Source organism: Cryptomeria japonica, chromosome 5, assembly GCF_030272615.1.
Source record: "Cryptomeria japonica chromosome 5, Sugi_1.0, whole genome shotgun sequence".
Taxonomy (NCBI): domain Eukaryota; kingdom Viridiplantae; phylum Streptophyta; class Pinopsida; order Cupressales; family Cupressaceae; genus Cryptomeria; species Cryptomeria japonica.
The window spans coordinates 217,875,418-217,900,816 of record NC_081409.1 but is presented as its reverse complement, the minus strand read 5'-3'; the positions used below and the strand labels follow the sequence as shown (position 1 = coordinate 217,900,816).

At 37.1% G+C, this 25,399-nt stretch overlaps 1 protein-coding gene across 1 annotated transcript in view; it reads right to left on the bottom strand.

Moving 5' to 3' along the window:
• LOC131064401 (alpha-mannosidase) overlaps positions 1–25,399 on the bottom strand; it is a 178,293-nt gene that overhangs the window by 102,431 nt on the left and 50,463 nt on the right. Inside the window, exons 16-17 of the mRNA XM_057998534.2 lie at positions 12,656–12,869; positions 12,338–12,474 (exon numbers count right to left, since the gene is read on the bottom strand). Of these exons, the coding sequence (XP_057854517.2) occupies positions 12,338–12,474; positions 12,656–12,869 (351 nt within the window). The remainder of the gene's footprint in view (positions 1–12,337; positions 12,475–12,655; positions 12,870–25,399) is intronic.

Sequence of the window (25,399 nt, the reverse complement as noted above, 5' to 3'; positions counted from 1 at the left end):
AAGCAACCTAAGTCTAAATCACAACAAGATGGAGCACAATGTTCCTCTCCACAACAAGGTGATTCACCATTCTCACCTAAGAGGAAATCATATAAGGACAATCTTTTTTGTGGATATTGCAAGAAGTCAGGACATGATGAACATCATTGTTATAAGAAGGATATTGATGAGTTGAAGAATCTTCTTGAGAAGAATAGAATCAACCTACCTTCTAGAATGTCTACATCGGCTTCTTCTTCCAAGGATAAAGGAAAGGATCACTCTTTTGGGACAGATAAAGGAAAGGGACAAGCTCTTTGTGCTACTACAAGTCATGATTCAGGGAGATGGCTTCTAGATTCAGGGGCTTCTCATCATATGGCATCTTCGCAGTCTATGTTTTCTACATTTGAGCCTTGCCACATGCCACAGATTTTGATGGGAAATCATACATACATGGATGTGATTGGGAAAGGATCTATTGCCATTGGGGATAACTCCTTCAATGATGTGTTGTGTGTACCCCACTTGACAAATAATCTTCTTTCCATCTATCAAATCACACATGGGGCAACTAGGAAAACTGTGGAGTTTACACCTGATTCAGTTATCATTAGAGACTTGGAGAGTGGAGCTATCATTGCGACTAGGGTGGTTGATCATGCATCTCGGTTGTACTCTTTTTCAGATTTTGGTCCTATTGATGAGGTTGATTTTTCCTATGTTGATGATTCAAATTTTGAGGAGAACTTTGGGCATTTGAACTTGGGGATTCTCACATGTGACCCCGTTCTTGAGCCTTGCATTTCATCTCCTTCTATTGATATCACACCACCTATTGCACTTGATGATGCAACTAGTGCGACAGTTTTGCCTTCTTATGATTCAGTGCAGCAGGATATTTCATGTCTTCCAGCTTCAGTTGATTAGGATGCCTACTTGACAGACATTGCAGGTTTGTTTGTGGACTCCTACATTGCAGATTTGGGAGATACCATTGATGACATTCATCTTCTCTTTGATGAAGATGATCCTTCTTTGATTATTGCGAGGGATCACTCTGACCCTCTTGTGCATTCTCTACATGATCAATCTTTAGACGTTGACATGATTGTTGATACTTTTGTACAACACTTGGAGGAGGTCTCTTTATCTTTTGAGGAGACATATGAGTGTTTGGATATTGTTCTACATTCATCTCCACTAGATCTTGGAGTGCCTTTTTCAGCAGTGTGGCACAGTTTACCACCTTTGGAGGGGGTACCTTTCAACATCGACATGGGGACACTTGAGCAGTTTTCAAAGATTCCTTTCATCATGAGTATTTTCTCTCCATCTTCCTTTCATGGTTGGGGAGACTTTTTGGATACACCTTTGGTTTTATTTCTTCCTAAGGGGAGGAACGTGGTTCGACGTTCATGGAGCAGTTTCTTCATTCATCTTCGAGCTTCTATCATTGGTGCAGATTCCAGATTGAGGGGGGGCTTCCTAGTCTCTCTTCTTCTTCTCTCATATGGGGGGACTTTTTCCTCACATGGGGTTTTGTCCTTCACATACTTCTATGAGAGTTCTTTGTATCTAGTTTTCATCTCTCTTTTGGGGGAGGGTTTTTTCCCATTGGGTTTTTCTCTCTTTCCCCGCTTTGTGAGAGATTTCATTGCATTGGTTTGCATGCATTTGCATTTGTACATGGGTACCTAACATGGCCTCGTAGCCAAGACCCATCTTGCATTGCTTAGTTGCATTGTAGACTTAAGTGCATTCCCCTAAGTTGCACTTAAGGGGGGGTGTTGGTGTAAATAATTATTCATCATGGATATTATTACACTTTACTTAAGTTTACTTAGGTACATGCATTTTATAGTAGTTTGGGTATGAGACACTTGGGTGTTTGTGCCACATTGGGATAGTGTGTGTAGGAGAATTTCCACCTTTTATGGTGTGATCTTGTTGTTACACTCCACATTCAGTGGGTGATCCACCTCATGTGGAATATTATATTGTTTCTCCTACCTACCCACATCTATTTCCTACCTACCATTGTTTTTTATTGAGCCACATGTCATGTTTGTGTGCTCACATATCCATATAGCCTTTCCTATATAAGTAGGCTCATATTCATTGTATAAACAACAATCGATTGATGATCCAGTTGATCAGTATTTTCATCTTGATAGAATACAGCTTATTTCTACCATATATTTTGTCTCTCTTATTTGTGCTTTCCATTGCCTCTTGATCTTGGCAAAATCTCACATGGTATCAGAGCTGGTCCATGTCTCACGATATTGGTAGTATGTTTGAGAGTGGTTTCAGATCTCTAGGAGTTATAATACAAATTCTAGGTTTTAGAAGATCTTATAAATTTTCAGACAATCAAATTTCAGTAGTCATTAGGCTCCTATTAGCATTCTCTCGCCCTCTCTATCTCACTAACTTTATTTGCCCTAGATTCTAGACCTATCTATCTCCCTATCACTCTTCCTCTATCCCCTCTCTCTATTGCTCTCTATGTCACTCTCTCCTCTCTCCCCCATGATCTAGATCTATCTCTCTCACTCTTAGACCCCCTTGAGGGGTGCTACCCTCAACATCGTTTTGGCGAGGTGGAGGAGCCACAATGAACTCCTAGGACTAGACCCTCTAGTTCTAACTCTCCACTAGTTTTCACTAGAGCTACGCTACGAAGACGAATATGTAAAATGTTTTGATGTAGTATTTACTTTTAGTTTTACAAAAAACAATATGCTATTTTCATTTTGTTTTAGACTATTAGCCATCAACATCCCACATGAGGATGTCATTTTGTACCCAATTTGCATTTAAATCAATCAAATATAACTAGATTTATCTTTTTTCTTTTATTTACTCATTTATTGACTCATTGGATGCAGCTCCTTAACATTGTTTTGGCGAGGTGGAGAAGCCACAACAAACTCCTAGGATTAGACCCTCTAGTTCTACCTCTCCCCTAGTTTTCACTAGAGCTAGGAAGACGAAAATGTAAAATGTTTTGATGTAGTATTTACTTTTAGTTCTACAAAAAAACAATTTGCTATTTTCATTTTGTTTTATACTATTAGCAATCGACATTCCGCATGAGGATGTAATTTTGTACCCAATTTGCATTTAAATCAGTCAAATATAGCTAGATTTATCTTGTTTCTTTTATTTACTCATTTATTGACTCATTGGATGCCTCTCCTTAACATTGTTTTGGCGAGGTGGAGAAGCCACAACAAAGTCCTAGGACTAGACCCTCTAGTTCCACCTCTCCACTAGTTTTCACTAGAGCTAGGAAGATGAAATTGTAAAATGTTTTGATGTAGTATTTACTTTTAGTTTTACAAAAATCAATTTGCTATTTTCATTTTGTTTTAGACTATTAGCCATCGACATTCCACATGAGGATGTAATTTTGTACCCAATTTACATTTAGATCAATCAAATACAACTAGATTTATCTTGTTTCTTTTATTTACTCATTTATTGACTCATTGGATGCATCTCCTCATTGAATTTTGCAAAAAAAATGCATTTCTAATAAGATTTAAGCAATTTTTTAGATTACCGAATTTTTTGCCAATTTTTTGCTGAGTTGCATTTTTGGGCCTTGCTGAGTTTTTGCCGAGTCTGGGTTTTTCAACTATGGTTGATAGCGCAGCCCAAAACAAGCAATTGGTGATCCAACAACAACAAAACACTGCAGCTAGTGGAACTAGCTATTTAAATATGCTCATAACTTGCCTCATAAAATTGAACTAACAAAGTAAATTAAAGTATCTATGTGTGAAGTCTTGTGTAGACAACAACAAAAAATAGGGAAAGGAGAGTAGGTTTTCATAATGTTATCAATTGTAATTTAGAATCTACTCTTATTATTAGATGTAAAAAACTATCTTTGGATTATTAACAATCATTGTTTAATTGGTAAAGCCTTGACATTGTTATTAGTTGCAATACCAATTGCCTGTAGGTGGATCACTTGAACTTGACCACCACTATAACTTGCTTGAAGTGTATTAAATTCAATGCCCCATCACTATCTAATTTAAAGTATGTGTACCTAGGTCTATTCTGCATCTTAATGTTTAATTCCAAAGGACTTCTCCTTCTACATGCATGATATTACTTCATTATTCTTAAAAGTGTGGTTACAAGCACAATGAATTACTTAATGTTACAAGAGTCGGACTTGCCTTATACTTGGCAAGCTGATTTTCAACTCGAACTCAGATCCAACGCCCAAACTTGACAAATTGAAAAAAACATGAAATATAGAGATTTTTAAGGATTCAAAACTTGTTTCATACATCCTTTAATTAAAAACGTTAGATATACAATAAAATAGTCAAATAGAATCTACTTTGACTATATACTCAAGTATACATTGATCACATGAGTATAAAAATGAATTTTAATTTTTCGCTGAAGGAAACAACATTGGTAGATATATTAATTTAAAATTATAAATGTTGTCTAATGTATACAAACCTAATGAATTATGAAATCCATGGCATCAAAACAAATATCAAAACTAAAAATATAGGTCCTCGATGATGTAGCCATGATATGTTCTTGTGTTTCAGTGACTTGAAGTGAGGGATTTATTATTAAAAAAATATTAAAGTAGAGTTGCAGGAAATGACACCCTCCCTGGCCTAATACTCATACCGCAGTACCAAAAACGGGTACAAATATGGTATGACACAAATACGGCTCAGATACCGTATCTATTGGCACATGAACAAATTGTTAGTTTTAGCCATTTTGGATACGTAGGGATTCGGCTGCCTAGAAAAATGATCCGTATCTGATGATACATGCAATAAAAATCAACCCCATACGAATGCATTCATTCAGTGTTCAAAATTCTTCGAGGGATTATTGTTGTTTGTTTCTTCCTATAATAAAGCAAATCCAAGGAGGGTATTGTTGTGTGATTTCATTCATTGCAAATGATTTTGTTTTGCTCGTGTTTTGAGTGTGCATATGCTACACCTCCATAAAATTTTATTCAAATATTTTGTAACATTTGTCACGACGAAAAAGTAAATGTGTATATTTTGGTATATAAGCAGCCATTAAATTTAATTTTATACCACCATAGCTCTATAAAATATTTTATATGTATTGCCTTGTATAAAATTTTACTAATGGTAAAATTTTACGCACAAGCTAGAATGTTCTTAGCGGCCAGCTGGAGAGAGGACTCACATTGGAAATAGTGGAATAGGCACTCAATCAACACATTAAACCCACACCAACAAGGATAAAATACACCTATGTTGATTTCCACACATCCCTCATACTCTCTCCAATTTACGTGGCTCTCTCTTCTTGAATCTAGTACCATGTGGGACCCAACAAATCCTTTATTGAAATCTGCAATAGCTCTACTTGTCACCCACGATTCGTATGATGAGATTTATAAGCTATGGTAGATTTAAATATAATATATTTCCCTTATTTTGATTAATTCACATTTAGCTACTTGGTGACTTCTAGGTTTATTTTAAATCTACAACCATGTGGGACCCAATGAATCCTTTATTGAAATATGCAATATCTCTACATGTCACCCAGAATTAGTATCATGAGGTTTATCACAACACTTTAATCTTTCAATCTTTCAGCTCAACCATGAATAAAATAAATTGGAAAGACAGTGCATTACTTAGTACCAAAATCATCACATCTTGAACATTTAGCTCCTTGGCGACTTCTAGGTGAAATCACTCAACAACACTTGAGGGCTTTCATCCCCAAATCCCAAATCCATAGTTGAAAAACTTGGACTCAACAAAAACTCAGCAAACAACTCGGCAAATTAAAAATTTGCTTAAATTGCATTAGAAATACATTTCTTTTGCAAAATTCAATGAGGACATGCATCCAATAAGTCAATAAATGAGTACATAAAAGAAACAAGATAAATCTAGTTATATTTGATTGATTTGAATGCAAATTGGGTACAAAATGGCATAATGTACAACTTTTAACAAATAAAATACAAATTTTGCTTCCTTTCTTCATGTGGAATGTTGATGGCTAATAGTTTGAAACAAAATGAAAGTAGCAAATTATTTGTAAAACTAAAAGTAATACTAGATCAAAACATTTTACGTCTTCCTCTTCCCAACTCTAGTGACAACTAGGGGAGAGGTAGAACTAGAGGGTCTAATGGTAGGAATTTGATGTCGCTCCAACACCTCGCCAAAGTGGGGTTGAGGGTAGTACTCCTCACAGGGGTCTAAGGGTGAGAGAGAGAGAGAGGTAGAGAGATAGGTCTAGATCTTGGGGGAGAGAGGAGAGAGTGAGATAGAGAGAGGTATAAAGGGGATAGAGCAAGAGTGATAGGGAGATAGATAGGTCTAGAATTCAAGGAAGATAAAGTGAGTGAGATAGAGAGAGCGAGAGGGGGGTTGAGGGTAGTACTCCTCACAGGGGTCTAAGGGTGAGAGAGAGAGAGAGGTAGAGAGATAGGTCTAGATCTTGGGGGAGAGAGGAGAGAGTGAGATAGAGAGAGGTATAAAGGGGATAGAGCAAGAGTGATAGGGAGATAGATAGGTCTAGAATTCAAGGAAGATAAAGTGAGTGAGATAGAGAGAGCGAGAGCGAGAGAATGCTGATTGGAGCTTACTAATTACTAAAATTTGACTATATAAAAATTTATAAGATTTTCTAAAACCTAGAATTTGCAGTATAACTCCTAGAGATTTGAAATGCCTCTCAAAGATCCTGCCAATATATACATGAAATATGATTTGATTTAAACTTAAATGTTATATTTCATGTATACATTCTAACGAAGAGAATGAGATTGACTTGAAGAAAACAAAATAGATAATATTTTGACTCGTTTTGGCCCCTCTTTTTTATGTAGCCGAGTTTTTGTGAAAAACTTGCCACAAACTTGACGAGTTTTTCCCAAAAACTTTGCAAGTTTTTGTGCGAGTTTTCGGCATAAATGCTCACCGAGGAAAAAAACTCACAAGTTTTTCAAGACTCGGTGAGTACTCTGCAAGTCTCTCATCTAAGCCCAAATCTACAACACACTGTCAATCCATGGCTAGAATTGCGTTGCCTTCTAGGTTTTCGTTTGTTAGGAAGAGTTAGGGTTTTCATCGCTCTAGTGAAAAATTTAGCCACAACACAAATGTCTAAAAGAGAAATAAACAATTTCCAAAATGAATGCTTTTTGTCTCCTCAGCCTCCTTTCATAACTTCCCATGGAATATTCCAATTAATAAAATTATAAAATCACTTTTTTAATATTCATTTCTTTTGCTCATAAAGTGACTTATAATATTTTATTTTATTTTGGCACTAGGCAAAGTCCCAATAAAATATTTAGCCATTAATTATAATTAATTAGATACAAGGTGCCCAAGAATATTAATTTAGACAACTTAATTTAATTAATTATATCAATTTACCTTTGAATGCCTAGGCCAAAATTGAGGACATTACACAAGCTCATTAACAAAGATGAATGCTTAAGTAAAAGATAAATGGTTATGTCTGAATTTGACCTTAGCTAGGATACTGATAGATGGGATTATTCTACAAGTTGTCTATGTAGGGTATGATTGATAAATTTTTACATTATGAAAATGGCATGTTTTGCCAACAATGACTTGTATTCAGTAGTACAATGAATAAAGCATGCCAACTTTGCTTATGGTAATCCTTGTATACTAAATAAATTTTTCAATGTATGAAACAAGATAATACTTAATTGTGACTTTGACTATGAGGATGAAAAAATTTGCAACAAGGGGTATGTATTTTGTAGATTTTTTTATCACCATTCATCACTGGCCTATTACTTGGTTAGAATTATAGTTTGATGTGAGTTTGGGGGCAAAACCCCAATGTTGTTGAGGTGCAACGCCCATCATGAAGCTCCTAGGGCATGTCATAAACCAAATAGTATTGAAAGGTTATAATTTTTTTTTATATTAACTAAAATGTCAAATTAACACTTCAAAGTTTTTTGTTCTCTCTTTTCAAACTATTTTTCCCTCCACTGTTCTTGAGTCTACCCTATGGGACTTGATCAATCAAGCAAATCTACAAGACTCTCTAGGTACTAGAGTATTGAGTCCCCAAGACTCATTTTGACCCACTCACCTTAGGACTCATCGAGTCTTGACGAGTCCATGTGAGTTTTGTAACTATGGAATTAGCTTTCATTTTTTTCTAGCCATGTTTTTCATTGGATAAATTAAAACCAATTGACCTAACAAAGTTCAACATTGGGGATTTGAAAGATTTTCATGGGCAATGATAATAATCTTGTCACATCAACCAAATATAGTATCACTGTAAATAATCCTTTCCTTGCTTGTCTATCCACTATACAACTACAAAATAGATGCATGACTAATTAGTAAATACCTAATACATTACAAAGGAACATTATTAAATCTCTATAATTATCTACAATCAACATAAATTTTTGCCCTAGTAACTGTGAGAATATGGAAAGTTTTGGCAAAATATCACATCACAAACCCAATAATATAATAAATTCCTTTCAAATTAGTAATTCATCATGACACATTACTTATAACCTTCCATGGTTGAATGGTTGACCTTTGTTGAAATCCCTAACATAATCAATCATTACCCATTAATAAGGGATGGCTTTTGCAACTAATTTAAAACATTAACTTGGCTCATTTCACACAAGCAAGGGAAAACGAAGATGTGGGATATAGAGCCAAGCATACTGATTTGGATGCTTTCACTTCTCATCTTGTTGCATTTGATGAGTCAGATAGTGAGCAAACTTAAAGTGCAAGTGCAAGTGTAAGTGGCATTGGCATTGATTCATCTAATGTCAATGTCAATGACGAGGAGAATGAGGATGATGAATTAGAGAATCCATCTGATGATCAAACTTTAAATTGTTAAAAGTTGAAACAATGATACTTGAATATTTTATCATTTTGATATTAAACTTGATGTATATGATGTTGTTATGGTATGATCATGATGCTATGATTACAAGTTTATGTTGGTTTTGTTGTTTATATGATGCTATGTGACATGCTAAACTTAATCCATGCTTATAGGCTGCATATATATATAATTTACGTGTTTTTGTACTAACGAACCCAAACAAACCCAAACCCCTTTTCAAAATTTTGTCGTACCAGTTCTTTGAACCCGAAACAGCAACCTAGGTTATTGGTCAACATCCAAAGTCATAATGATTGGTTGATGCAGATGTATTTTTTGTATTATCCTAAGTTACCGGGTTCGGCCCCCTAGACCCCTGGTACTGGTCCAGTCCGGTCCTGGTTCGGGGTTTTGGTCCGGTTCGCCTGTGGTCTAGACAGAGTTTGTGATTCACAGGCCTGGTTCGGACCAGGTCGAACCCAGGGGTCTGACAGCCCAAAAATGGTTTGTTTTTTTTAATTCCACCACATAAAAAATTAAAATATAACCCTAAAAGTGAGTTTTAAAACATTAACAAGCAACATGACTACAAGCAAGGGGAAACAAAGATGTGGGATATAGAGCCAGAACATACTGATTTGGATGCTTTCACTTCTCATCTTGTTGCGTTTGATGACTCAGATAGCGAGCAAACTTAAAGTGCAAGTGCAAGTGTAAGTGGCATTGGCATTGGCATTGGCATTGATTCATCTAATGTCAATGTCAATGATGAGGAGGAGGAGAATGAGGATGATGAATTAGAGAATCCATTTGATGATCAAACTTTAAATTGTTGAAAGTTGAAACAATGATACTTGAATATTTTTACATTTTGATATTAAACTTGATGTATATGATGCTGTTATGGTATGATCATGATGCTATGATTACAAGTTTATGTTGGTTTTGTTGTTTATATGATTCTATGTGACATGCTAATCTTAATTCATGCTTATAGGCTGCATATATATATATATATATATATACACACACACACACACACATATATATATATACACACATATATATGTAAATATATATATACACACATATATATGTAAATATATATATATACATATATATATGTATATATACATACATATATATATATCTATATCTATATATATATATATATATATATATATATATATATATATATATATATATGTATAATTTACATGTTATTGTACTAACGAACCCAAACCCCTTTTCAAAATTTTGCCGTACTCGCGTACTGGTTCTTTGAACCTGAACCAATGCCTGAACCCGAACCGGCAAGCTAGGTATTATCCCATTGCTAGAAGGCTAGCATATGGCTTGATGTTATAGGTAAATATCTCTACTTTACTAGAATGAAAGAAAAGAAATAAGGATTTAAAATTTATTTTAATTAGTCTTATTTTGCATAGAAAGAATAATAGTACAAGGAAGCATATATCTTAGAGCCATTATTTTGTTCCCACTAGGTTAAAAAGGGAAAGGATCTATTACTAGCCACAATACCAATAGAAATAGTTTTCTTCATTAGTAAATGAGTTAAAGTTGTAGCCTCTAACATAGGATTAATACCAGAGTTACAAGACTTGCCAAGGTTTGGCCAATCCCAAGATAAACTAGTCAAACCAAGGCCCAAAGACTCAAGGACCGCGCACCTAACAAGTCTAGTCAAACTTGCTAGACTTGCCAAGGGTTGTCTAGAAAACTCAATCATGAGTGTCAAGTGGAAATTTAGAAAAAAAAAACATATACTTTTGGTTTTGCTATGTCAATCCTTATCCTAAATAATGTTCTTACGACTGTAGAAATATTTTTAGTTTTCTTTGATATACAAGAACATGACCCCACATAGAGCTAGTGATGTTGGGCCAAGTGATACAAGCTCCTGTCTACCATAGTTATGACTCTGTTGTAATTTTTGTTTTTAAAGTCATAAATATCATAATCCGTGAATTTTATACACCAATAACACTTGAGAATTGTTTATTTAAAAATGTTGTTTCTTTCAACTGAAATTCACTTTTGTACTCATTTGATCAATATCTACTTGTGTATGTGATCAAAGTAGTATCTAATTGATAAGTGTATTATATCTTTAAAATTGATTATTGAAAGGTGCACAGTAAAAGCTTTAAATCCTTATAACTCTCTATAAATTTAATGGTTTTTCAATTTGTCAAATCTTCACCAAGTCTGAGTCCAAGTTAAAAACCAGCTTGCCAAGTCCAAGCCTTGTAACTTATTTAATACACTATGCAAACCTAGTAAAGGAAACCATATGTGAAATTATTGACCCAATATACATCACCATGCATTGTAGAGAGCTGTAAAAGAGAAATATGCCTTCACCAAATAGCCAAAATCCAATCTTTTTGAAGACGTCTCCCTCCCCTTTGTGATTTGACTATCACTGAATTGACTCAAATTGAAAAAGTTAGAAAGATAAATGAATGAGGAAGTTTCTACTTCAAATAATTTGTTTGCAGAGTTCTACGAAGTTTGAATAGAAATATGTATAGTTGGGGTTGTTGGCTAAGGATATAGAAATTTCTGTATGAATATCCTGCAGAGCTTGGTGCCACAATATTCTAGGAAGTAAGTGCAATCATAAGCAATTCAATTTGAAGAATAGTTGCTTGTAACTTAAAATAGCAGTTGGTGCACTGCATAATAACTAACTGCAAATCCTACTATGTTCCTCTCATGTTAAATACAATATGGTGGAGACTTGTTTTAGGGAAATGGTTGAAAGATGATAAACTCTTCGTGATGTATTCTTACTTCTCAGGTTCAGCATCTAAACCATTAAGCCAAGCATAGCCCAAATTTTATTGATTGGGATGGATTAAGCAAATGTATTCTAATTTCTAATTTCTATCTATATATGTAAAAATATTTCATCTTCTGCTAACCTTAGTCATATAAGCATGAAATGCTGGGAAAAGGGGAGCTGACCGATAATCATAAATACTATAACTATTTCCTAGACTACTGAACTAGTTAAGGAAGAAATTCAAACATCTTACAGTATGATGCCCACTCTCATATTCACAACCAAGGAGAGAATCACATACCCTCACATGAATTGCTGATGTCAAGCAAAATGCTAAACAAAAATTTAAATAGAGATCCATCCAGTTGTTCATTTGTGTGAACAAACATTATGTATTTTGACATTTGTTCCAAGGCTTTCACATTTATTTTCCAATGATTCATACATTTGTCTTTGCATATTTTTTTATGAATATAATATAAATGAAACATAATGATGAAAATGAAACCATGACTTCAAGAAGATTTGTGCATGCAGTTTGACATTGTCTTGAAGTCTGTGCTTTCACGCAATTAATAAACCAGTGCATGTAAAGGCATCTTTGGGTGAAAGGATTGAAATTAAGGACCAGCAATTTACCCCTGTCCTGGAATTTGATATCCGTTGTAATTGACCAGATATAGAGGAAAATGTCATTCTGAAGTTGCCCGGTCCAGCCTCATATGTCGTTTCATTCACTGCTGCAGTTTGTTTGGTTGATAAAACAGGTCTAGTCCCTGTGCATAAAGGCAGTTGAAAGATTAAAATTTTATTATTTAAACATTCTAATTAGTAATTTTTCTTAAGATAGTTTTTTCTACAATACACATTCTTAGATCATCTTTGGTCATTTCAAAAATTAAAAGTTATGATGCACAGTGCAATGGGAAAATTATTAAGCAAAGAGAGGTGGATTACCATTGTCTTTTGAAATAATATATGTGCTGAATCCAAGGGGTGGCACAGACACTTGAAAAAAAAGTGAAAAAAGAGGGCTTTTGTCTAATGATATGCTCTGATTTTCTTTCTTAAAGTAGTTTGTCAAATTGACTGTTGAATTTTCCAGAGGTACAAGCTGTGATAGAACTGTGTTGCCATCTGAATCTTTTACGGTAAGTGATTCATTGTTTACCTGGTAAAGACACATTTTTCATCAAAAAGTGAGGAAAATTTTCTATGCCTCATTAAATATATATAAATCATACACCAAGTCAATAGATATAGCATATTAAATAGCCACAACTAGCACCCTTACAGCAAAATGCATACTACCGATGGATTCATTTTATTAAAAAAGATATCTCATTCCATAACATAGAATGAATATAACTATCTTATAAGAAAACATTTATTCAAGCAACACATCTGCAGGCACTATTGAGAATTGAATCTCACATGCCTTGAAAGAAAATCATGCAACTTTTGAGAGTCTGCCTCCGTTACAGGACAGAATTGTTCCTCTCAATTAAATGATACAAATACTTAAATTTTATATGACAATGACTTCAGTTGTCTTACTACCAAATTCATTGATATATTCAGCTATCGCTGAGAAAAAGTAACTAATGCTAATTTATTGTCTTATGAAAATAAAGTTTCATTTCATCTTCAGTTCTTAAGAATCAAGATATCAGAAGACCACTGACCAAGATGGACACAGTAACCGCAGCCCTAAAATAACATAAATAACTAAAGAAATGTAAACTTTCAAAAGAAGTGGGTCTCTAATGGCTATGTGGCTGTCCATCAAGAATCCCAAAGCCTCTCAAAGATAAGTGTTCTACCACAATCCACATGAAAACAATAAGAGCTTTCATTCTCAGCAACTGTCTGAAAGATATCAACATTCAGAGATTCATTGATCCATCAACATCCAATGGAGACTTTCAAATAAAGATCCACAAACTTCTAGAACTAATCAAGAAGGAAAGCTTCAATATCACTCCACTATTTTGAGGTACAATCAGAAAGATATAAATGAAAATGATTAGGAGTGTAATGTCCCCCTCTTAGCTAAAATCAATAGATCAGGATCAATCTATTAACGAAGTCCTTGTAGACTGATAAGGATGGGCAGAGGACATTGGACTGGTGATTTTCTCCTATTCCAAAGGGAACTTTAGAGTAAACATGGGTGGAATTAGTCGATAGTATTGTTATCTCCAAGTCACCAGTCTAAAACTGTATTAAACCCTAGAATATCTCTTTCAAAGGCATACATGAATCTAGAGAGAGAGAGTGAGGTGCTTCTTTGCCAAGTATCCATGAGAGAGAAAAAAAGAAATTAAAAGAGATCTAAAAGTTGATGCATATTACTTTATAATCTCTCCTTGGGTCACTTGAAACATATTTATAATATTAAGTTTCACCTTTCCCATGTACCTATTCCTAGTGAGAGAGTGAATGGGGAAGAGAGAGATAAAAGGTTAGTATAAGTGGACAAAGCATATAACATAAAGTGTATGTTCTATAAGTGGGAGAATTATTATGAGGATAAAGTAACTATTATTAAATTCATTAAATTTGATTGAGGTGTTAGGGTTTCAACCCTAATTAGGGCAACTTGAGGAAAGGTTATTTAAAGGTCATTGGAGACTCATATCTATTTATGTTTTTGGATATCATTTCTCTTTCATGTCTTCTTTGAGGAGCTTGGCAACCTTAGGGTTTTGAGAACTTTGGAGATGGAAACCTCCATTGTTTGCACATCTACAACTGTGAGAGACCAGCCAGGGGTGTGAGGAGAAGCTTCATTTTTAGAAGTTTCCTTTGGGCACCAAAGTTGGATAAGTTGTAGCAAATCTGAAGCCACCTATTTGCTTGTGTGGCCATACCATTTCAGGGTAGAGGGAGCTCAAGAAATACAGTTTTCAGCACCATAGTTGTTGTGTTTGTCACCAGCAACACTTTGTCTAAATGTTGAGTACCATACAACAATCCTTAGTGGTATTTGGAACAGCAGTTTGAAGTTATTTGTGGATTGGCTGAGTGAGGTGCTTGTGTGCCTAGCCAACCCACTCTTCTCCTTGTGCAAGGTCAATACTAATACAAATTTCTTTCTCATCAGTTCCTTATTGTCACACAATCATCCCAAAACAGCAGACAAGTTTTGGAAGGTTGCAGCAGTCTAAAGGTTATTTGAAGACATAAAAATCAGTCCATCAGCAAGCCGTCCCATCCAAGGATTTGGACCTCAAAACAAACCCCATCTCAAGGGGAAAGTACAGTTATATATTCCATCAACCATCATATGTTAGCGATTTGAAGAGGAAAGGATTATATTTCTGATATCTGTGAGTCTTTTTTTGAGTAAGCACCTCATTTTCTGAGTGTGCACCTTGGTTGTGTGCTACCTTTCAAGTTTACTTTATCTACATCAAGCTACCGGGTATGTAGTTAGTGTTTTTAAGACTTCATTGGCTTTGTAATAGCACTCATATCAAAGTGCTTAATGTACTCATCTTCAATAGAAATCTGATACAAAGACAAGCTTGACTGTAATTTTCAATTTAGTTTTCAGTTTGCTTCATTGTTGTAAAAGAAAGTATTTATCACTCTCTTTCAAAAACTTCAAAACAAATCATAGAAAACACATCTTCTGCAACTTCTGTCTAGCTCTAAAAATCCACTAACAGGAGACCATAGTTTAATAAATTAAAACTCACAAGCAGCTTACTGAGTTTCAGATTTCAGTGTTCCACTAGGGGTGGGACATTACAGGGAGTCAATGCAAAAAGTGAATAATGTTGACACTAGAACAAGACCATATGAGGCATTGCAAAAACAAATTGTAGAGGCAATCATGACTTGGAAAATATAATGTACTGAGATAGATGTTTATACTTGTGTAAATTATTTGAGGAAATTTCACAGAAAAATGATTTTTCTTTCAGTGAATACTCGAGTATTTGATAACAGGCATGAATCTGAACAACATAAATTTGACTTACTCAACTTCAATTATCTTAACAGAACATGTGACAAAACCATTCCATTATGTTCGCAAAAATGAAAGATAACAATCTGACCTCAACATAGATGATCATATAATAATATTTTGTTGACTGCTGAGGTATCACTGTGAAGGATGCAGACTTTCCTGTCACCACCTGCAAGCTCCTATGTAGCTACTCATCATTCCCATGTTCCAGGATTTATGACAAAAATAATATAAACAAGTGCAGCAGCCTTAATAGGCCTCCTTATACCTTCCATGACTCCCACCAAGCCTCCATGTCATTCCTCCAAAACCCATAATTCCTAATGGCAGCTACAAACGCCTTTTAAAACCAATCAAGTACCAATACATAGCTAATGGCAGAGTTTTAGACTACTAGAGGCACTAGGATTCTATGACTTTATTTTAAACAAGGCTAGCTGCAATGAGATTTCCATGGCTTCCTTTTTGAACTCCACATCATCATAGTACCTTTCCTTTCTATTAACGTCTCATTCCTCCTTAGGCTGGTGTGATCCAAAATAAGGCTGAAGGAGGGTACATGGACTTCACATTTTTCTGCCTTCAATATCTTTTTAGACTTTTGATATTTCAGAAAATGTTGGTGGCAAGTTAGACAGTCCTACATCCAATAGGACTTGTTGATGTGTTTTTTATGACACCTCGAACATAGAATAAAATACCAATTATTCTATCCTCCCTTGAACAAGAAAACCTCGAATGTAAACAATGTGATGAAATAGGCCTACCCCAAGGTTTACAATGCGAACAATGCGACTTTATGATGGATAGACTCAGTGAGTTGATGTGATTTTTCTAGTATGACAGAGGGACTTACACAATCGTTCAAGGACTTAATCAATTCTTCTCCTTTGAAAAACTTGTGATTTTGCAATAAGTCTCTCCAACTATTTCTATGAAAGATCTTTTAAAATAAAATGCAAAAAGATAAGGGCTTAGGAATCTAATCTACTTCTAACAATGCAAGAAACTAATGATGACTTAGTGAAACCAAACCAAACCAAGTTTTGCTTCTCCATGAGAAAACAACTACACAGAGATGATGCAATCTTCAAGGGGTATGCAAATGATTTTCAAATCACTTATACAAACCAACACCATAGACAATGAGAATCAATGAGCATAAAAGTAATTGAAGTTAAGCTTTCAATTGAGATCGGACTAATTATGCACTACAACTTGCAATCAACAAATTACAAATGGTACAAACATATAGGTTTCGCCATGAATCAACAACAATACCTCCCATTCAACAATGTAACTTGATGTAAACAAATCTTAACCTAATTTGAGAAGTAGGAAACCATGCTAACACCCAAAACAACATAAGTTCTCACCAAGCTTCAATGAGTTTATATTTATTTTGGCAGTATTTTGACAACAATTTCACGAATGTCTCTTGCTACAAATGAAAGGAGAAAGCCTTATATAGGACTTTCAATTACAAATGAAGGGACCAAATCAATTCTAAATCAACAACTGAAATAAATTAAAAAACCCTAAATGGAGTTAGTTACAAGTTTATAACTACCACCTAATCCACTAACTCTTATTATATATTAACCAATAAAAAAATAAAGTATCCTCGTTGGCACAAATTGCAAGGAGCAAGAGAAAATAGGAAAATTCAATGCCAACTAGGACTATAACAAACTCTTTCCTTGATAGCAAATTCAACGAATCTAGACATGATGATGTCTGTAGTGCCCCGCCAGGAACCCCGAAGGAAAAACCCACAACAACGGTGAAACATTTTTTTTTTAAAGTTTAAACATCATAAGTGCATTTACACAACATGCACGATAACACAACCGGAAGACTTACACCAGAATTCCTTAAGGGTTACCAACGAAGAATTAACTTCAAGAAAAAATTCCACAAAATCATGAATCCACATATGCATCATTAACTCAATGATCACAAGAAGCCATAAGCAAATAAAGATTCATCATTGAAAGATTGAAAGGATACAACATAATTCCCACTTCAATAAGCATTACTAACATCATAAAGGAAAATGATAAAAACATCCCAACATAGGATTACATTGCTCTTCAAATAAATAGCTTCTCAATATACGTATAAGATCCACTTAACCAATACAAGGTTACAAAAGCTCAATGATACAATGATACAATGACCACATAGGTCTCCAAATAACAAAAAACTTCAACAAGAGATGAAGCATAAATCAAGAACCACGGAAACACCTGCCAAGCCAATCCTCGCATGAAGGTACAAATCCGAACATCCGATGGGAAGTGGCACTACCACCCGACCATGTAATTCCGAAAATGGAATCACCCCACCGTGCTAGGAGATAGTTGAGGACCCTTAAACAAGCATAAGCATGACATGGTCTACAAAACAATATGACTCCATGACAGCACAAAAGACTCCACAAGAATCCAGGTGACTCAACATCACAAACACACACAAGTGAACCAAATGAGAGAGTGTCATCGCATAGCTTAATATGGATACCATGGTACAGCCTCCATAGGTCCCGGCTCACTGTCCTGGTAACCTCTCTCGAACCTCTAGTTTCAACTAAGTCTCATGCAGACCCTACCAGCCTTCGTGAAGACAAGGTGGTTGGTTTGCCATTCCAGGCCTTCTCGCAACATTATGAGCCCTATACTAGCACTCACCTATGCACGAGGTACAATTATATTTATTAATGTTATGATACTACCCACCTAATCAATTCAATAGATTACAAGTTTTTATCTGACTTTTGCTGGGTCGTAATGCCTACCACTTTGGGTGCAACCCCCAAGCGAAAGCCACTCTCAAAGGACACTATGCAAGCATGGTCACTCCCCGAGGACCCTATGGCGAAGCAGACAACCATAACACCACTATCAGAAACAAGTGGTCAAACAAGGACATACTGACTCTTGGCTAACCATAAGGCAAAGACACTACATGGTTAAGACAATGAGGCCAACACATATCACTTGGTCAGAGGTACCAATTACACCACCACAAGATGACTGAACCACAGACTAAAATATCACAATATACACTTGCAAGGACAGCTAAATACATCAAGTCCGCACTCAGACAATCCTTGAGAATATCAGCATCATAAGCACTTGCAACATCATTGATTGAATCATAAATAAAACACTCTTTTCAGCAGACACATTATTTAATTTCCAAATCAATATCCATCAGGAATGAAATCCACATTATACATTCCACCGAATAAAACATGAATTCCAAACAGGCATTTGAATCATTTTCAGAATATATCCAAAACTTACTAATTTGAATCTCTAATTCGGGCCTTAATTTTCATTGATAACTTTATTAACTACATAATAAGAATCACATGAAAATCACATTTCATCACGCAAAACCACTTTAAACAATCCATTAATAAAATTTAAGTTCTTAGCACTAACCGGTTTGGAGACCAGTGAGGGCTCAAAGCTAAGCAGGGGTCAAACAAACCCACAGTTGTGCTACTGCCGAGCAACAGACACTACCTGCCGGTAGTGCTGCTACCACTGGTAACAGCCCTATCGACTGGTGGCTGCTGCTACCCACCGGTAGCACTACTACCAACCGCTAGCGGTGCTACCGATCAGTAGTGCCACCATTGCCGACTGGTAGCACTGCTACCAACCGGTAGCAGTGTTGTCAACCGGTAGTGTCGCTACCACCGGTAGCAGCCGCTACCAACCGGTAGCACTCCTACCGACCGGTAGCACTGCTACTACGTAGCGGTGCTGCCGACCGGTAGTTCTGGTACCTGCGAGTAGCAGACACTACCGACCCACGTGATGAGGCAAGCCCATCACGGGAGCGGTAAAGTCCACAAGAGAGGAACAAGAAACATGCCTCCAAGCATTCTAAAACCAAAAGGCCACAAAAACAACAACCACAAGGAACATTCCATTTCCAGAATTATTTCACGGGCACACACATACAGTGCCAATTTCCAAAATTCAAGGAAAAGTTTACCAGCAAGGTAGATGGTGAAATAAACACACTAGAAAGAATAACTAGCCAATTCTTGACAGTATAGAAACAAGGATGCACCCAGCAAACCCAATCTAAAATTATTTCTTTCAAAAGAAGAGGTAAATCAAGAAGTTGTTTGCTATGAACAAATAACACACAGCAAAGAAGAAATGAACAATTTCTTTCCTGAATGCAACCGTATGCTAATAGCATCACAAAATCAACTATATCAGGCAATCTTTCTCCCATTTCAACATTCCAAAAAGAATCGATAGGCAGATTGCATTTTTCAATCACACAGGAAGAAAACTGAAATATACAAAGTCAAATCAAAACAGCAGAATAGATTATTCAGCCTGAAGCAAAGGCAAGCAAGGGAATGAAGGAACACTAGTCTTACAACCTAGGTCGAATCTCCAGCTCTACCAGGAAGATTTCCAGAATTATTTCCTTCTCTCAAAATTCCTCTTCTGCTCCTGCCGTGAATGCCCAGAATGGAAACCCCAAAATATCTTTTAACCCAAGCTTCTAGGTTAAAGTTCTCATCCAATCAAATTTAAATATTTTAAAACTAAAAGGCAATCAGATTTATTTCTTTCCCAAAATTAATAATTCTTTCCAATGATTAAATTAAAAAGGCCAAATGGGAAAATAAAAAGGGAAGCTTTTATTTATTTATTTTTCCATAAATACTTCCTTCAACATAAGCATTCAACCTTTTTAAATGGCTAGGGAATTTATTTATTTCACAAAAATACATTATGCAACTTACACAATAAATTAAGCCATTTAACCATTTAATCTAGCAATCATTAATTTAAATAAATCAATAATCACAGAGCATATTAATTAAATGATTACGCCAACACAAGATAGCATCATCCATTTAAATTAAATAACCATTTAAATAAACGGAAACACGCAAAACCAAGACAGATCAAATGACGACTCTCAAATGACCAACCCAAGGCACCATGATACGCATAACAGCCAGACGGGGAAAACACAACCGACTGACAACACTCATACTAGTGTAACTGCAGTCAAGCTACGGTACAACAACTATCTCCTCCACTCCCATCGGATATATCAGGCATGCTCAGACCTGTGAAACCAGGTGGAGTCCATACCCCGTACCTACCCGGTACTAGTACCTGCAATGTCCTGCACCAAAGAACTACATGTGCATAGAGACCAATATATATACAGACACGGTAAACACACCGATGAAGGAGAATCGTGACGTTCCCTATCTCACCGGAGTGAGTGAAGGAAAATCATCCCAATACACTTGCAAACACGCAACATATAAATAACGCATTGCAATATAAGGGAAAAGTGTCAGCTCATGATAATGATCCATAAAAATAACATTACTCATAAGCACTGAAATACTACATAAAATCATACACCATAAATCCAGATAAAGCATGAAATAACATCGCATAATATCCGAATCAAAATACAATAACGTTCCACATAACAATCACTGAAGTAACTCAAAACATACAAAAGAGGATGAACGAGGAGGGGTATTACAATGTCAAACTCTTCCATTGGTGCACTTGGCATGGCCTCCACTTTATACCTCATGAGTGCCAAGTAAGTTATACACGTGGTAAATATCCTCTCCCATTCTGGTCCTTGGTCCTGAACACCATTCATGAAAGTAATGAATGAAAAAGCATACTCCAAATGATTCTCTGAAATGGAACCTATGGTCTTGAAGAAAATATCTTTCATTTTATCTTTCAATTTGTTCACTTCTTTTCCAAGCACCACTTCTACACAAATGAGGATTCCATCCTGAATTCCCTTGACCATGGCACCTAAATGATTGCAACCTTCCTTTTCCTTCTGAAAGGTTTCCAATCTTGTCATCAATGCATATTACCATCAAAGAAACTCATATGCTTGATTTGCCTCAATTACATATCCTTCCACCAAAGTTTGCTTAGGGATATCCATTAACATATGCAAATGTGGAATTATAGTCTTCTCCTAAACAACCTGAAATTCATCACACAATGCAAGTATGAACTGTATCCTGTGATGTCCCCGATATAATTAAATAATAAAATTAAAATACTTATTGTAAGGCCTCAAATGTAATAACAAATCTTTCGAGCCCTTTATTTAATTAGATTAGTCAAGTCTTAGTTTGGTCGTGTTGGCCTAGGAAATTCCCTGGAGCCCATATTTATGGCCGAGTCTGTCATTTGTGTTGGTATGCGAATTTGGTATTTTCTTTGTATGTATGAATTCCAGTTGGAGTTCAGCTTGTCTACCATTTCGGAGGTGAGAGATCCTCCCTACTTGGCATCTGCAGTTTCGGTGGGAGTTTCTCCTCACCCTATTCTGCTTCTATTCGGAGTCTGTGTAATCTATTGTCGATCTTTATCAATATAATTTCTCTTTGCACCAAGATTGGAGGGATGCAAATCTCGAGGGGGACATATCCTTCAAGGATTATCCTGAGCTCCGGATGAAATACTCGCGCGGCAGAAGTCGGGCTATTTTGAACACTAAAAATGACATCAAGCGGAAGGTTGGTAAGATCAGCCTGTCATCCTTTGATGGGACCGGAGCAACCTCGGCACGAGCTTGGGTACAAAAAGCAGATACCTACTTCCAACTCAACCCGATGCCTGAAGATGAAGCTATCAAGTTTGCAGCACTTCACCTAGAAGGAGTCGCTCACGAATGGTGGCATCATGGAATGGTCACTCTCGGCCATGACCAGATAACTTCCTATGCCGACTTCACAGAGAGGCTCATAGACCGATTTAATGGGAAGGATCCAAAACTCAATTTCAAGGAGCTAGTGCAACTAAAACAGTCGGGATCTGTGGACAGTTACATCACAGAGTTCCAGAGGCTATCCGTGTTGGTAACAGACATCTCAGAGCGAAGATTGGTAGTCTTGTTCATGGACAGATTGATGGAACCACTGAAAGGTTGGGTGAAAGGGTTCAACCCCAACATGCTCACGGAAGTAATCAAAAAGGCCCGTAACATGGCAACATCTTCCTCTTCTAGAAATTTTGCACATACCAAACCACCCTTTGTTCTGAACGATAAGGATAATAAACCCTTTCTGAAGAAGTCATCGCTCAATGAAGCCACAAAATAGGAACTCAGAAGGAAGGAGCTTTGTTTCACCTGCAGGGAGCCATGGGAGCTAGGACATCGATGTTTGGGCAAAGGGAAGATTCACTATATTGAGGTGATGTCCGATGGAGAAGAGGAGCATGAGGAAAGTGAACCCCCAAGGGAAGAATTTGCCGAAGGAACCAGCCTGGCGGAGAGAATTTCCACATTGGTACAGAGGGGAGGCGTCATTGCCGCACTAGCGGGTACCCCAAGGTGCAGTGTGTTAAGGGTACGTGGTACACTTCCAGGGCAACGAGTCCTTGTTATGCTCGACAGTGGGGCCTCGTTCAACTTCATAAACTCATCACTCATCACCCGAAGGGGTTTGTGTATAAAGGAGCATGAAGGGTTCGATGTCAAGGTGGCAGGAGGCAATCTCCTATCATGCACTCACTTGGTTCCGCAACTGAGCATCAACATGGGAAATTACACAGTGACAGACGATTTCTTTGTAGTAGATCTGGATGACATGGATGTCATATTGGGCATTCAATGGATGGAGACCCTCGACCAGTACACGTAGAGTTCTCATTCGAGGTGGATGGCAGGAAGGTGGTTCTCAGAGGAATGTCGAATAACCCGAGGGAGATTTCCGCCAAACGGATGGAAGCCATCTTCAGACATGATGAAGTAGTCTAGGCAGCACATTGCTTGATCTCAACAAAACCTGTGAAAGGGCAACCGACTTACTACCAGGATGAGGAACTTCAGGCAGTTTTGGATAAGCATAGTTTGGTCTTCGTTGATATTCCACCTGGTATACCCCCACACCAAGGGTTTGAGCACACCATCAAGTTGGAGGAAGGAGCAAAACCCATTATCACCACACCCCATCGCCACCCGAAGAAGTTCAAGGAAGAGATAGAGAAAAAATCCAGGAACTCCTCGATAAAGGATGGATTCGGCCCAACTCTAGCCCCTTTGCATCCTCGGTGGTACTGGTGAAGAAGGACAAAACTCTTAGAATGCGTGGTGACTAGCGTGCACTGAACAAGAAGACTATCAAGAATAGATACCCCATTCTCAGAATCGATGAGCTACTGGACGAACTACATGGCGCAATCTATTTCTCCAAAATTGATCTCCGCTCCAGCTACCATCAGATCCATATGAGGGGGCAAGATGTGGAAAAGACAACCTTCCGTTGCCATTACAGACACTATGAGTTCTTGGTCATGCCGTTTGGATTAACCAATGCTCCGGTCACTTTTTAGTCCCGCATGAACCGCATCTTCAACAAGCAATTGCATAAGTTCCTACCGGTATTCTTCGATGACATACTCATCTACAACAAGACCTGGGAGGAACATCTGGGACATTTGGATGAAGTATTGAGGATTATGAAATCGAAATCATTATATGCCAAAAGGTCCAAATGTGAGTTTGGAATGACCGAGGTCCTGTACTTGGGTCACATCATTAGCACCCGGGGGGTACAAGTTCACCAGGAGAAGATTCAAGAAATTCTGAACTAGCCTCCACCCAAGACTCTCTCGAAGCTACGTGGATTTTTTGGATCGTGCAATTATTATAGAAGGTTTGTGAAAGGATTTTCACAGCTTGGTGCACCACTGACAGATCTGACAAAGAAAGGATCCTTCCATTGGAATGCGTAGGCGCAGCACACCTTCGACAAATTAAAAGTAGTTATGAGTACGAGTCTGGTTCTGGCACTACCAGACTTCACTCGCCCTTTCATCCTAGAGTGCGATGCCTCGGGAGAAGGCATTGGAGCGGTGTTGATGCAAGACCATCACCCCATTGCATTCAAGAGTCGGAAGCTCTCAGGAGCTGAGCGGTTGTACTCCATCTACGACAAGAAGATGCTCGCCATCATGCACGCACTGACGAAGTTTCGACAGTACCTCATCGGCACAAAGTTTGTCGTACGGACAAACCACAATAGCTTGTGACATTTCTTAGAGCAGAGGGATCTGAACAAACGACAACAGAAGTGGGTGAGCAAAGTCCAAGCATTTGATTTCGACATTGAGAATGTGAAGGGCAAGAATAACGTCGTAGCCAATGCCCTGTCAAGAAGGCCTACCATATGTTCTCTATCCCAGATTTTGGCGGATTGGAAGGAACATCTGTTGGTTGAATACTCCAAGAATACTTTTGCCTACGAACTGATGGATGGTCAAGTGCAGGATGACCAATACAAGGTGGTTGATGACATCATTTACTACAAGAACAAAATTTATCTGGTACCCGAGTCCAAGATGAAGGAAAAGATTTTGAAGGAAATGCACGACTCTCCATTGGTCAGACACTCGGGATACTTGAAAACCTACAAACAGATCCAAGAAAGGTTTTCCAATAAGGTACTTAAGAACGACGTTCTGCAGTATGTGCGAGAATGGTCCACCTATCAGCAAAACAAATTTGAGCACACCTTATCGATTGGACTGCTGCAACCACTGCCAATCCCCGACCAGAAATGGGATAGCATCTCGATGGATTTCATTACTTAGCTCCCTAGAGTGCAAGGAAAGGATTGCATTTTCGTCATAGTAGACCGCTTGACCAAGTATACCCATTTTTTTGCCATGCCCATA